This window comes from Astatotilapia calliptera, chromosome 5 (genome assembly GCF_900246225.1).
Source record: "Astatotilapia calliptera chromosome 5, fAstCal1.2, whole genome shotgun sequence".
NCBI lineage: Eukaryota > Metazoa > Chordata > Actinopteri > Cichliformes > Cichlidae > Astatotilapia > Astatotilapia calliptera.
The window spans coordinates 4,591,927-4,605,400 of NC_039306.1; the positions used below are offsets into that span (position 1 = coordinate 4,591,927).

The following is a 13,474-nucleotide window of genomic DNA, read 5'->3' on the forward strand; positions in this document are numbered from 1 at the left end:
GTAATTTGTCTCATCTGCTTGAATAGAACAAAATCACGCTGGCTCATGGTGACATTATGCCATTGGTCGCCCACACCTCCCACTGTTTTCACTTCCTATCCTCACCCACCCGTACGCACATCTTTTGGCATCTTTTCATTACATTTTCATGATACATATTGTTGCATCCCATTGGAGAACAGCACAGGTCCTGATTTACCTGCTATACAGTGTCTATATGAAAGCAGTGCTAGCAGCTACGGTGTAATATAGCAGTGGTGCTTACATTCACATTTGTGCTGTGTTTTAATCCCATTTAATCCTGCTTGTACTTAAAGTATCAATGCAGTCATTTTTGCTTTCACTAGGCTGTGTCATGCACATGTAGATGTTAATGTGACAACAGGAACCAGACGTGCTAAGATTGCGTTAGTGCTGAGATGACTTGTTAATTTAAAAAGCTGCAGATAAAAAAATAATCAGCAATAATTTTAACCATTCTTAAAGGAAATTGATTAAAATTTGGTATTTGCTGCTTTTCTTTTTTAAAAATAAATCTAACCTAAATATTGGACCAGAAGGTCGTACACTTTAACTGATCACTTGACACATTGTAAACCTTATTGTTAACTGTGCAATGCCCCTTTACTAAACAAATAACCGCTTGAACGCTCTGAGGGCATCACAGCTGTGCCTCTGTGTGTGTGTGTGTGTGTGTGTGTGTGTATGTGTGTGTGTGTCTCCTCTCTATACCCTTTGCCGTGGGATGTTTAGCTGCTCTTCCTTGCGCCTCAACACTATCGTGCTCACTTTAGCTACACACAGCTAAAAGTGGGCCTGATAGCTTTTGACAGCTCACTCTCATCCCCGGTGGATCAATGGAGCTCAGAGCTCTTCATTAGAAACATCAATGTACCTCACATTCCCACAGGCTCGGCAACAACTCACCAGCCCAGTCAGAGAAGATTCATTTTTTATTCTGTAAATAATAAATATTGACTTCCATATGACATTTGGTTTGGGAAATACGGTGAAAGAAGGCTAGCTTGTTTGCTCGTCATTAACTGATACTTAATATACGAGTATTAGCAATAATAAATTTTTTTATAGTCACCAACTACCTACCAAAAAAGCTCATTATTTATTTTGATTTACTTCATAAAGTATAGAAAATAACACATGGCACACATGTTGTGCTTCAGACAAAAAAAAAAAATCAAAAATCAGGGCTCCGCAGACTCGATGTCTTGCTTTATCAACCTTTATCGAGAAAATAAATCAGTCTCTTTAGTTCCTTATCACAATTTGTTTTAGTGCTAAAGTCCCTCCTCACATTAATCAGTCATTCCACTCACAGTGACAATTTTGACAAGTCATTTTTAATCAGAAACATATATTCTGGTTCTGGTTTCTCAAATGCAGATTTGCTGCTTTTATGTGTTCTCCTTAAAAGTGAATTATTGGCACTCCTGACAAAGAGGTTTTGCAGAGCCAAAGGAATGTCACCAACATACAAAAACATTATTTTTGTCAAGCAAGGTAACATGTAGCCACCATGTTTACACATGTACTCCCCATTGGTCCATTCTGAGCAAGGAAAAGCTGTAAAATGATCTTTGGGTTTAAATGTTCAGGAGATAAATCAAGCGCGGTTAACATGTCGCCTTGGACTGGAAGGTCTCTGTGTTTATTTTTCCCGTATTTTCTTACATTTGAAAATGAAATGTTGCAGAAAAATGTTGCTGCTGTATCTCATAAGTTGTGCTCATAGATTAAGCGATAACATTGTCAATCAGATTAAAAATAATTCTATGAAGACAGTTTTGAATGGTGTAATTTTATTGGCTTTAAAATATGATGTTAGTGTTTCCAAAACATTTAGTGCTGTTTCTTATATGTAAGCTGCTTACTGAAATAAGAAGCATTTTCATGCTTGTTTGGTACGTAAGCTAGAAGTGTGTTGGCAGTGTGTTTTTTACCTTGTTTTCTTCTGTAAAATCCAAAAGCTAATTAAAAAAACGTGATACTTTCTTTAAAGACTGCCCCCTGGGCAATCATGCGCTACTCTGCCGAACTGGCACACTGGTTTGTCTGGTTGTTGTTTATATTCAAATGTGGGAAATGGGAAGTTGAGTAGTATACATGTGAAGTCTCTGAAGAAGTTTGCTATGTGTCGATGCAGGCTGCAGGGTTCATTGTAAACACAAGCATTGCATCAGCAAACCCTTGAAATGATGGCATCACACATATGCAATGCTGCGATGCGCAACAAGAAAAAGATAACACGCACTGGAGACACTGGAGATCGCAGTCGGTCACAGACGTTGTTGTCACAATGACAGTAGCGGGCTTGAGCCAATGGCTGCTCCGCTGTCACTTTCTGCTTTTCTGATTGGCTCAGTAACAGTTTACTCAGCTGATCATTAAAAGAATCCAGCCCACCTGTTTAGTCACATATAAGCGCATACATGCTTTCATACACAGATTCGTCATCCTGCCAGCACACTGGGAAACACAGTGTGTGTTTCAGTGTCTCTCTCTGGTCTAATCATCAATAATGCATGGCTCTGCGAGGATGAAAGGCTGTTTTGGCTTGAGGCATGTGTCTCATATGGAGAGAGAGACATCAGCCCTAGTAGTTATAACTGTACATCCATACACTGCATTCCTTCATGTGGCTGTCGTCAGCAGAGCTGCTCATCAGACAGCGAGGAGACCGATTTCCAGCTAAATGTGTAAATGAGCTCATTAAAGAGGGTGTTTTTTCTTTTGTCTTCATTTTTGCTGTAGAGGGTGTTTTGCTGAATTGACAGTTTAAAGATAAGGATTGATTGCTGTTTATATTGTGAAGACATTGAAACAGACCATGTTTTGAAATATACAGAAAATCTGATTTGACTTTGGCTGAAGCAGCTTTTACATTAATTATGTTTATCGCTCACTGCTGAAAGCAAGCATTAAATGCTAGCAGTTTTAAAGTGCAGTTTAGGCAATGCAACATACGGTTTGGTTAAGCACTGATTTTAGGAAACATTTGAGGCATCCCTGTGCTTATTTTAAGACAGCGCTGTGCTACAGAGCCCTTTAATGTAGGAAGTGATGCAATATCTCACTGATTGCAATACTTACCTGACTAAAGGTTGGAGCTCCAGCTGCCAGTGTAGCAGGCAAACTTGGATGCTTGTTTGCACATAGTGATGACACTGTGAAGAACTGAGATATGAAAAGTTGTTTGGCTGACACAGTTATTAATTCAGCAGCCCTGTTTGCTTACAGTGACTTACTTTTTACTTATTGTTGTGGTAATTAATGTTACTGAGCTGCGTGTCTCACATGCAGCAACTTTTTGTCTTATTTTCCTGCGACGCCTTCGGTTATAGACATTTATATGTAAATACAGTACAGTGTACATGCATGTGAGTGTGTGTTTTCTGTGTGTATACAGATATGGCAGTGTACGCGGAAACCCTTTGAAGTTCCTCATTCAGTCTATATTCCTCTTCCTCATGTCTCATCTCTCTTTGAACACCGTGTAGCCATGATTATTAAAGCCGCCTTCTTTCCACTTCAAACGTATGGAATGAATATGGATATGATATGACACCAAGCTCTCCACCCTTTACTCCTTTCCAGTCCTGCCATGTGGTGAAGTTTGATTGGCCCAGCGATTTCAAATCGTCTCCGTGGGAGATAAACCTGTCTTGTCTTTCAGACGCCGGAGCTGTTTGGAGCAATTATTACATTGATTATTGGAAATGATATGAAAATTGGGGAAAATGATTAAAACCATGTCTTACTTCTCATGTGCTTTTAAATATCTGTTATCTCTCGTCTAAATATATCGTTTATGACATTGTAGTTTGCATTTACTGTGTAGCCTCAGGATGTTTTCTGCAGCGTTATGGCATGTGGGTTTGCATGAATCCCTTAAAACATAAACAACACATCATTTATACTTCACACCAATGCTTTTCCAGATCATATGTATTTACAGCTTCCTTCGATTGTAGCGGGCCCTCAAAAACACAAACCAAAAAAGTTGCTTGCAGGTGTGCTGCCATACAAAATCATCATCACGTGCAACAGTAAATGAATCACTTGTAGATGTTTGTTTTTTTTTGGTTCAGTGCTTAGGTTAAACATTAAAGGTAATCATATGAAGAAGAGGAAGAAGTGCAAAAAAACTGTCAACGAGAACAAATCATGAATAAAAAGAACAGATGTTGTCTTTATCGGGCAAATTTAAATGTGTTATCAGTGACTGCTTTCACGGCACTGAAAAGAGGCTCTTTGTTTTGAATGGCTTCTCTATAGCACGGCTTAGCTGGATAGGCCTATAGCTACAGTTTGTAGGTAAAGGACCTGCATGCCTGTTAGAATAGTGTCTTTTGAACAGATGATTTGAAGATAGTTGTTTGGCCATAGCTGACCAAAGATAGATTTTGAAAGATGTACCTCAAACCACTGTGAAGCATGATGGTGGAAATACTTAGCATTGCCTCGCTGCTTCAGAGACTGGGCAGCTTGCAGTTGGTGATTCAGCTATTAATTGTGCATCATACCAAAGAGTGCCTGAAAATAAACGTCAGGCCATCTGCGCTTCAAATGTTGACGCTGAATTGGAGGTGGACCTTTCATAATGATTCTATAAATCCACATTTTAATGGCTCCAAAAGAAGAAATCCGGGGTTAGGTTATAACATTGTCGAAAACATTTGAATCCCACAGATATTTTACGGGATTAACAGACAGTACATGCAAGAAAATCCCCAATCATCTTCAACTGAGGAGTGGCCATAAATTCATCAAGTAGCTGCAAGAGAATGGTGGACAGTTATACAAAAAGGATATCACAAGGTTATTTCTGCTGAAGGGGCAATACTGAAGCACTGTTCTGACACTATAGATACTTACTCTTTGGATTTTAGGAGGATGCATCTTGTGTCCCTTGATATATCGGTTTCGAATAGTTACATATTGTGTAATATGTCATGTGTACATATATCATGTACATATGATATACATACTACATATACATGTGTGTGTGTGTGTGTTTTAAAATGTGTATTTTTTGAAAAGATATGCATTTCAGAAGAAGTCATTTTAAATATGAATGAATGTTTTGGAAAATGTTTGACTAAAACATGCACAGCTACCAAGGAGGCGTATAATCCCTAAAGTACTTAATCCAGTGGCCTCTCCGGATTGCTGATTTGACTGAAACATACTGATGGTATAACGCCACGTCCTTCTTACTGGTAGTTCAGCGTGCTATGTGAAACATTTTAGACTTATCTGAAACTTATCCAGGTATTAAATAGGAAACCTGAGACGATTTCGAGGCATGCATTTTCCTCTGCTTCAGTGTTTACGACTGTGTGGTGGTGTGTAGAGTATTTCTGACGTCCAGCGAAAGCGTTGACCAGCCAGCTTTCCAGTTGGATCAATAGCTCAATCAATCAGCTGGACTGCTGGTTGCTTTTGTTTGTTCAGCGCAGAACGACTCTCACATGGTTTCTTCCCCTTGTTATGTTTCTGCTTCTCAAGTTTAAGTATTGTTTATTTGCATGAATGAGTAACATCCAGCTCACGCTCCTTCTGTCTCTTTCATTCTCGTTGCTTTCAGTGCACGGGCAAAATGCTGGCTAAATGATGGATGGGAGGGTCAGCAGGGGTTCAGTGAGTGGAGGAAGGATAATTGCCTGCATGGGATTAACTGTGTTTTGTATGGTCTGTGCATGGATGAATGATAAAGACAGCCTCTGTTTGATTTTCTGCAGGAGCTGCTAGTATGTGTCCATTTTTTTAATACACGGAAAAAGGTTATGCCTCTTAATTTTTATTGTACGTTGTATGTTTAAGGCTTATCAGATGTGTGGCTCTGAACATCGAGTGAGCTGGTGATGTTGTTGATGTAGACAAACTCTTACTTCAGGACCACGGTGAGTCTCTCCTGCTCTCTTTCCCTCTCTCTGGCTGTTTCGCATGCATGCACAAATTGTATACTTTCCACTCCTTCAACTCACTTTGACTTGCATGCACACAGAGTCTGAGTTAAAGTGGAAACACTCAAGCAAAGGCAGACAGACAAATGCAGCATTCACTGAGTTTTTCTCCCTCCTCACTTATTTTCATCTATTTTTATTTCGTTCCTAAATTCCTTCATATTTGGTTGTTGATACCGCGTCATAATCCCTGAGCCCTCAGTCCCTGGCACAAACCACTCGTGCCTCTCAACAGCCTTGACAGGGTGCCTGTGTCTGTCTCTGACACCATATGGTCTTCACTGTTTTGTTTGGGCGAATGACGCCAGTGCCCGCTCTGCTGCTATGTGACCTGCAAATAGACACTCTGGTCTTATTTTCTTTTTGTAGATGCTGACGTGAGATCTTAAATATTTTTATTTTGCTATTGGTGAAAAAATTCTGAAATTCTACTGAGATTGTAACCCTTTTTTGGATTATTTCAGTAAATAGCCGATGTGAATAATACACAGTGACGGTAATTAAAATGTTGATCATGGAATTATAAAGAATTTGCTGAGATACTTTGTCTCCACTTTGAAAACTGTCTTAGCTATCGCCCTTTGGGAGAGTCATACTGAAATCCAGATTAATACAACCAAGGACTTTAACCCTGCAGTAGCAGCCTAATTTGCACACAGTATAATAAACCATGCAGGCTCTGTTGTAGCAGCGTGTGGATAGTCTAATCTGCTTTTCCTTTACTTTATTTTTTGATGTCTTCTTATCAGTTAGTAATTTCAAAGAGTAAAGACAGGAAAAGGCAAACAGGTGTGCAGAAGCGTCATTAAAGCTCTTCCTGTTTGTGTGTGGAGAAGAGCACATCCTGGACCCTCTATATGATTACTGTTTGTTTTTATCTTCTTTTTTACGCCAAGGGTAAGTTGTAATTTTGGCTTATGTAAATAGCAAATTACACATTACCGAAGCCGTGCAGCAAGATTGTTAAGCCTAAAAACAACTACCACTCTCTGCTTAGTTTTGTGTAATTACTGCATCTAACGGTGCTGCGCTCCAGTCTCGTTGTCAGTGCAACTCATCAGCACTTGCATGAAACGTAGCAGTTGTTTGGCCGTTAGATTTTACAAACTGTAACTAAAACTCCCAGTGATATGGCAAGTCAGAAAAACAAATGGCAAGATGGAAAGGATATGACCCAAACTGTGGTTGAACCTTGCTGCGTGCATGCTGTTTCCTGTTTGCTTGCTTGCCTCGTGCCTCTGACTTCTGCCTCTGTCCCTCCTGAACTTAGCTGCACTTTTAAATAGTGCAGCTAAGTTTTGGGGGGGGGGGTTTAACTTCAGAGCCACCAAGGTTATGACTCTATTTGTTGTTAGAAAAACTTTTTAGTACACTATCATTTCCTGTAACAAACTCCCAGGTGTATTTTTAGATGAAATTACTGCATTACCAGTCAGAATACATTCTAGCATCAGTGTTTGCTTTTTCTAGCAAAGACGTCTATGAACACCAGACAATTAAAAAAGATTTATAAACGCAGTCATATTTCTAAATATTTCTCCACTGCCCACTTTATTAGGTACATCTTTCTAGTCTCAGGTTGGATCCCCTTTTGTCCTTAAACTGTCTCACTTGTGGCACAGATTCAACAAGGTGCAAACATTCCTCTGAGATCTTGGTCCATATCAATGCGATAGCATCACACAGTTGCTGCAGATTTGTCATCAAAATTACTCAGGTAGACTGTGGTGTTTAAACAATGACTGGTTGGTATTAGGGGCCCCAATATCCCCCACACTATCACACTACCACCAACAGCCTAAACCACTGGTACAATCAGGAAAGCCAACATGATTTGTAGCCTCAGTTTCCTCTTGTTAACCTACATCCAGTGTGGTCTTCTGCTGCTGTATCCCATCTGCTTCTAACTTCAATATTTTGTGTATTCTGAAAGATCTCTTCTACATACTTTGGTTGCAGTCAGCAGGTGTTTGAGCTATTGTTGCCTTCTTATATGCTTAAAGCAGTCTGGACATCCTCCGTTGGCATCAACAAAGTATTGTCACCTAGAGAACTGTAGCTCACTGGGTATTTTCTATTTTCCTAACCATTTTCTGTAAACACTAGAGATGGTCTCAATAAATCAGCAGTTTCTGAAACACTCGGATCAGCCCATCTTCCACGCTCAAAGTCCTTTAAATCACTTCCTGATCCTCCGTCATCCTCATTTAAAATTTAAGGAGGTCATCTTTACCATGTGTGTATGCTTAAATGCATTTTGCTGCCATGTTATTGGCTTATCATATATTTCAGTTGAACAGGCGTACCTAAAGAAGTGGTCGGTGAGTGAATATTAACAACAGCTATGATTTATTTTTCAGCTTGTGTATACAGTAAAACTCTATTTTTCAGCAATTCTCATCTCTTGTATTGCACTTTTCATAAAATGCTTCATATAGTAAAAGAATATTAATTTGAAGGCGTGCAAAATAGTTTTATGTGATAATCAATGCGTAATAGCTACTTCGCAATTTAAATTGCTTCCCATTTTTCTAACGTTAGCCGATGTCTCTTTAGTTATTCTATTCATAACGTGGTATGGCTTTTATTCAGATTCATTACATTTTGATGAAATGCTCCTGTGTGCCTTCCAGTGCACTTCCTGCTAGTGTTAGCCAGACTGTCTTCCAGGCAGGCAGTTCTTCCACCCATATGCTGTTACAGACGGGTTTTACTGCAATTCTCTATAGCCGTGGGGGGTTACATATTCTTTCCCATGCTTTAATAACAGTCGGATTATCAAGGTTCAGCCAGCTATCCCTGGCCGCCCTCACATCAGCTCACAGCTCTGTTAAGCTTCTTCCATTCCTCTACTACTCTGGTTTTATTATTTTCTCACCTAGCTCTAACAATGTGGTCTTGTTGTATCATTTGGCTTATCCCCAGCTTCCAGACCTTTTCCTTTCTCTTGTCTTGTCCAGCATCCCTGGACTCTCCCATCCTCAGTGACGTGAGGTACAGCAGGTCTGACTGTTGCTACGTAGCTCGGGATGTTCCCCTTCTGTTCATGCTCGTGTGTTTGCAGATTTGCTTGTAGGGATGGTGGGTGTATTTACTGTCAGTGTGTGAGGCTGTATTTCTATGTGTCTGGCAGAAAGTTAGATGTTCTCTTATGTAAGCGGGTCTTGGCTGCATAAAGCAAGGGTTTAGCTTAGGGATGCTGGCTCAGGTGGAGAGATGGAGACAGATGCTATTTTAGGTATACTGCGCTCCTTACATCTTCCATACGCATGAGCTATTCACTCACATGGGTCTCTTCTAACAGGATGAAAGGACAATAGAAAAGTGGTGCACTGTGGTTGTGTACAAATATCAGCACTTCATCCTCCTGCTTGTCTACTAAATATAGCAAAATAGGAAGTGGGAAAGAAAAGTTTATTTTATTCATTTGTGAATGTTATTGCAGTGATCCATGCCGTCACTGAGCTATTTTTGTGCAGTTGGTGGATTATTAAAAGCCAGTTGTTAGTAAATAAAAAAAATGCAATAAATGCCTAAAGATCAAAATAAAGTCTTGCTTAATGTAAGGACCAATGCAAATTCCAAAATGTAAAAATATAAATTTTACATTGATGCAAAACAGAAAAGACAATTGGATGAGATGACTTGAAAGAGAAATTTCACAAAGAGAAAAACCCTGCCAACTCTAAAATAGAGATATTTTTTATAGCTTGGTGATTTTCAACAGCTTAATGCAGACTTCCATTTTTAGCTCTGAAAGGATTCAGATTCGCTCTCTTTGAACCTGCACAGCACCAGGTGACATTTCTACATTGTTCTCTCACAGCTGTGGTAATCTCTCCCTCTCTCTCACACTGTGTTTGTCTGTCCATGTGCCTGTTTCAGAGCATGGCAAAGTCCTGGCTCCTGTCTTGCCTACCCTGCACTGTCCCAACTCAAATCACAGATCAGCATACTTCCAGCAAAGCTTGCTGAACAGGACTGTGGGAAAGCCATGCTCTCTGGTTCTTGGCGGCGCTCTTTTGGTCATCAGCAGCCTGCTGCAGGATCTGTAGTGAACAGCAGGGGGATGACGGTGTGTGGAGTCCCCAGTGGTACAGTGGTCCTCGAGGCCCAGTATGACTACAGCTACCGTGGAGCAGACGGACGGCAGGTTTGCATACGGGAAGGTGAACGCTTCATTCTCCTGAAGAAGACGAACGCTGATTGGTGGCAGGTGAGAATTTTTTTTTTCATTTTCTCTGTCTTTTGCGTCAGTGGACTCATAAATGTCATGAAAACAAAAACATGTATAAATAGAGCAACATACTGTAGGTTTCTGAGAAGGATAAATTCATATTTTACTAGAAGCCTTAGAAGATGTTGCAGGGCTAAAAAAGGATGTCAACACATAAGTGACAAAGACTTCCTTCCTTTACAGTAGAAAGAAACATGTTTACAGCCCGATACAGAAACAGATTGGGTCTCTCACTTATATGGTCCTATAGAACACATTTGCATGAGGTTATTTTGTTACAACTCATTCTTTCAAACTTTAGTAAGCCTTAACATTAGGGTGTCTTGATGCATACTCAATCATCCAGGTAGGTAAATCCCAAAAGGTTGATTCTGTTCATCTGGATGTAGCATTTTCAGTGGGAGAAACGTTTCGTCACTCATCCAGGTGACTTCTTCAGTCTCAGCTGACTGCAGGTTTCCCCAAGCCTGTAAAGATTAAACATATTTAGCATTAATTAGCATACATGTCTGTCTCTAGTGATGCACCTTAACCATGAACTGATGCATACACTTTAATGGAAAAGTGTGTGATAGACGCGCTGGACCACTGTGTGGATATCATGCATTGGCTGCCTTAAATGTGAAACGGACACGCATGCTTACGTTACAGTACCATCAGGGAGAGATTATATATTTAAATCCAACAAGTCGCTCGTGACCAAGGCGGGTATGAAGGACATTCCAGGCTCCTTTTATGCTAGAAACGATTAAACTAGATGTCTGATAAAATATGACATCCACACAGTGGACCAGTTTTTCAGTTACACTCTTTGCTGTGATATCCTGTGATATCGGATTGAATGACAACACTCTAGCCAATGTTGAAACTTTAGAAACCAGTGGGGGGCATCATAGTCCTATGTCCATCTTTCATATACATAACAATAATATTTTTACAGTAAAAACAAATTTTAATGAGTAACTTTACATTGTGGGCACCGTGTATCTAGAACTGCCTCAAAATAAACTGCCTGTAGGTTAAATTCAATCCTGACTTCTGTCCAAATTGTGAAATTTGTTTAGTTTAAGAAATAGCAACAATGGCAGGCCTGTCCTATATTGTACAACTACAATAGATTTACATGTAAAACGTTGCACCACAGTCTAGCGACTTTTCTCCTTTTAGCTATTTTGTGCCTGTATGTCTCCTTTCTCCTCCATCTTCCTGTCTGTGACCTAGAAATCAGTCTTGGTATGCCGTGTTGAAGGATGTCTCTGTTCGTAAAATGAACCCAGAAGCGTGAAGGCCGAGGAGAAAGGAGGCCTGCCAGAGGAGCTATGGCGGAGGATACAACTTTAGTGTTTTTACCTTTTGTGCATAAAAAGATACAGTTGATGATGGGCTACAAAATACGGCTCATTTGTATTCACGCTTTAGTTATTTAAGGTGCTTAACTCCAAGATCAAAGTTGTGTCCGTGTGTGTGTTTCTTAAAAAAGGTATGCTTTGTCACATTGGGTTACATTGTGAATTTAAAAGTAGCTCTAAATATTTAAATGGTCATCTGTTGCATAAAATACAGCAGTAGACTGGAACACAACAGTGAGCCGACGATGAATGAACGATGTACACATGTATTTAACTGACACCACGATGACTTCAAAGCACGGATGAAAACGCACACTCAACACAGAAAAGCCCCAGCCGGCCACATGATTCAAACCGAGAACCTCCTCTCTATGAGGCAAGAGTACTCACAACTGTAACGCACATCCGGTCACATCAAAGGAAAAAATACTGCACACTGGCTATTCAGATGTAACTCTTACACTGGAAAAACTACTCAGTTATTGTTCACTTTAGCCACTGAGCTCATTAAATGATGTGGGCTGAGAAAAAGGATGTTATTTTTTTAAAAAGGAAGTTGCGGGTATACTCGTTGCATGTGCTTGATGTCAAAATGAGCTGTATCATTAAACATTTCCGCAACCCCTTCAGCCTTCAGCTGTTTGTTGCCGCTTGGTTGGACTGAAAGCATTTATGTAGCAGAAAAGAGAGAAAGCCTTTGGAATTCTGTTTGTTCTCTGACAGGTGCGGAGGATCGGGGCAGCCAGTAAAGCAAAGCCGCTGTATGTTCCTGCCACGTATGTGACCGAGGTACCTATCGCGCCCATGCCCTCCCCTCAGCGGCTGACTGCAACTGCCTCACTGAACACCAACTTTAGGATACTGCCGCGAGTGTCACTGTCTCCCAGCGCAACCGGAGCTACAAATAATGAACAGCGCCAAGGTAAAGTGCAAGTTAAAGTATGTCAGAGGCAGTTACTAAAATTACCTGTGGTTGAGGCTTTTTAGTTACAAAGCTGGCTGTGTCGCTTTTGCACTTACAGACAAATAAGTTTAGAACAAATGTGGAAGTATTCGTTTTTTTCATCTTCTCCTGCAGTGAACAAACTCCTCTATCACTCCATGGAAAACCTCAACTCCAACAGTGTCTTCCAAGGTCTGAAAAACAACACCAGCGTGGATAGAGGTCACTTCCCAACTTTGCCCCTTTCTGGATTCACCTTTGCTTCCAACTCACCCACCTCCTCATCAGGCCACCTTATGGTCCCTGGGTCTCAAGCTACTTCCACAGCAGAAACAGCACCTACAAATTCCAGGGTAGTTCCCACAATCACCCGGAGCCAGAGCTCAAACAACCTGCCTGAAAACCTGATGGAGAATCCGTATGATGAGGTGGGCGGTGGCTTCAGCAGTCGCACAAACCACAGGATTCCCAAGAAGTCTTGTAGCCAATGGGACGTAGCAGGAGCTTCAGGCAAGAACAACCATCTGCAGGTAGGTCGAGTCAAAAAACCCAACAAAAAAGAAAAGGCGAAGACTTTTGCAGCACTGTATTTGCGACTAGTTTGTCTGCTATGATTTCTGTTGTGCTGTATTTTAGGAAGCTCTTTGAAAAATTCACTTTTTTTTACACTTAGTGACAGTTTCATAAATCCTGGCAGCAAAGATGGTAATATCAATAATATAGACAGGGGTGCACATAAGTGGTCCGCAGGTGTGCATTCGCTGTCAAAATAAAAGACGCGCACCAGATAAGAAGTTGCAACGCGCATTTGCGTACATAAGATTTTCTGGAGGAGGACAAAAGTTTTTTGAACTCTTAAAGATGTCGAAGAAGCAAGCTCCTTTAAGCAATTACTTTGGTGTTCCTCCACCTCCAAAGAAATGTCAGAAGGAGTCCGAACCGCAAAAGAAGCTCGTATTCT

At 40.5% G+C, this 13,474-nt stretch overlaps 1 protein-coding gene across 5 annotated transcripts in view; it reads left to right on the forward strand.

The window, feature by feature from the left end:
• Positions 1-13,474, forward strand: part of arhgap9 (Rho GTPase activating protein 9) — a 45,636-nt gene that overhangs the window by 2,376 nt on the left and 29,786 nt on the right. For 4 of the 5 annotated variants that reach the window (XM_026166785.1, XM_026166780.1, XM_026166784.1 and 1 more), the window contains exons 2-4: positions 9,870-10,200; positions 12,294-12,492; positions 12,649-13,043. In XM_026166785.1, coding sequence (XP_026022570.1) covers positions 9,979-10,200; positions 12,294-12,492; positions 12,649-13,043 — 816 coding nt within the window. In that variant the 5' untranslated portion in view covers positions 9,870-9,978. Of the gene's footprint in view, positions 1-5,453; positions 5,922-9,869; positions 10,201-12,293; positions 12,493-12,648; positions 13,044-13,474 lie in introns of those variants that run through there. The other variant, XM_026166781.1, reaches the window with a different exon arrangement.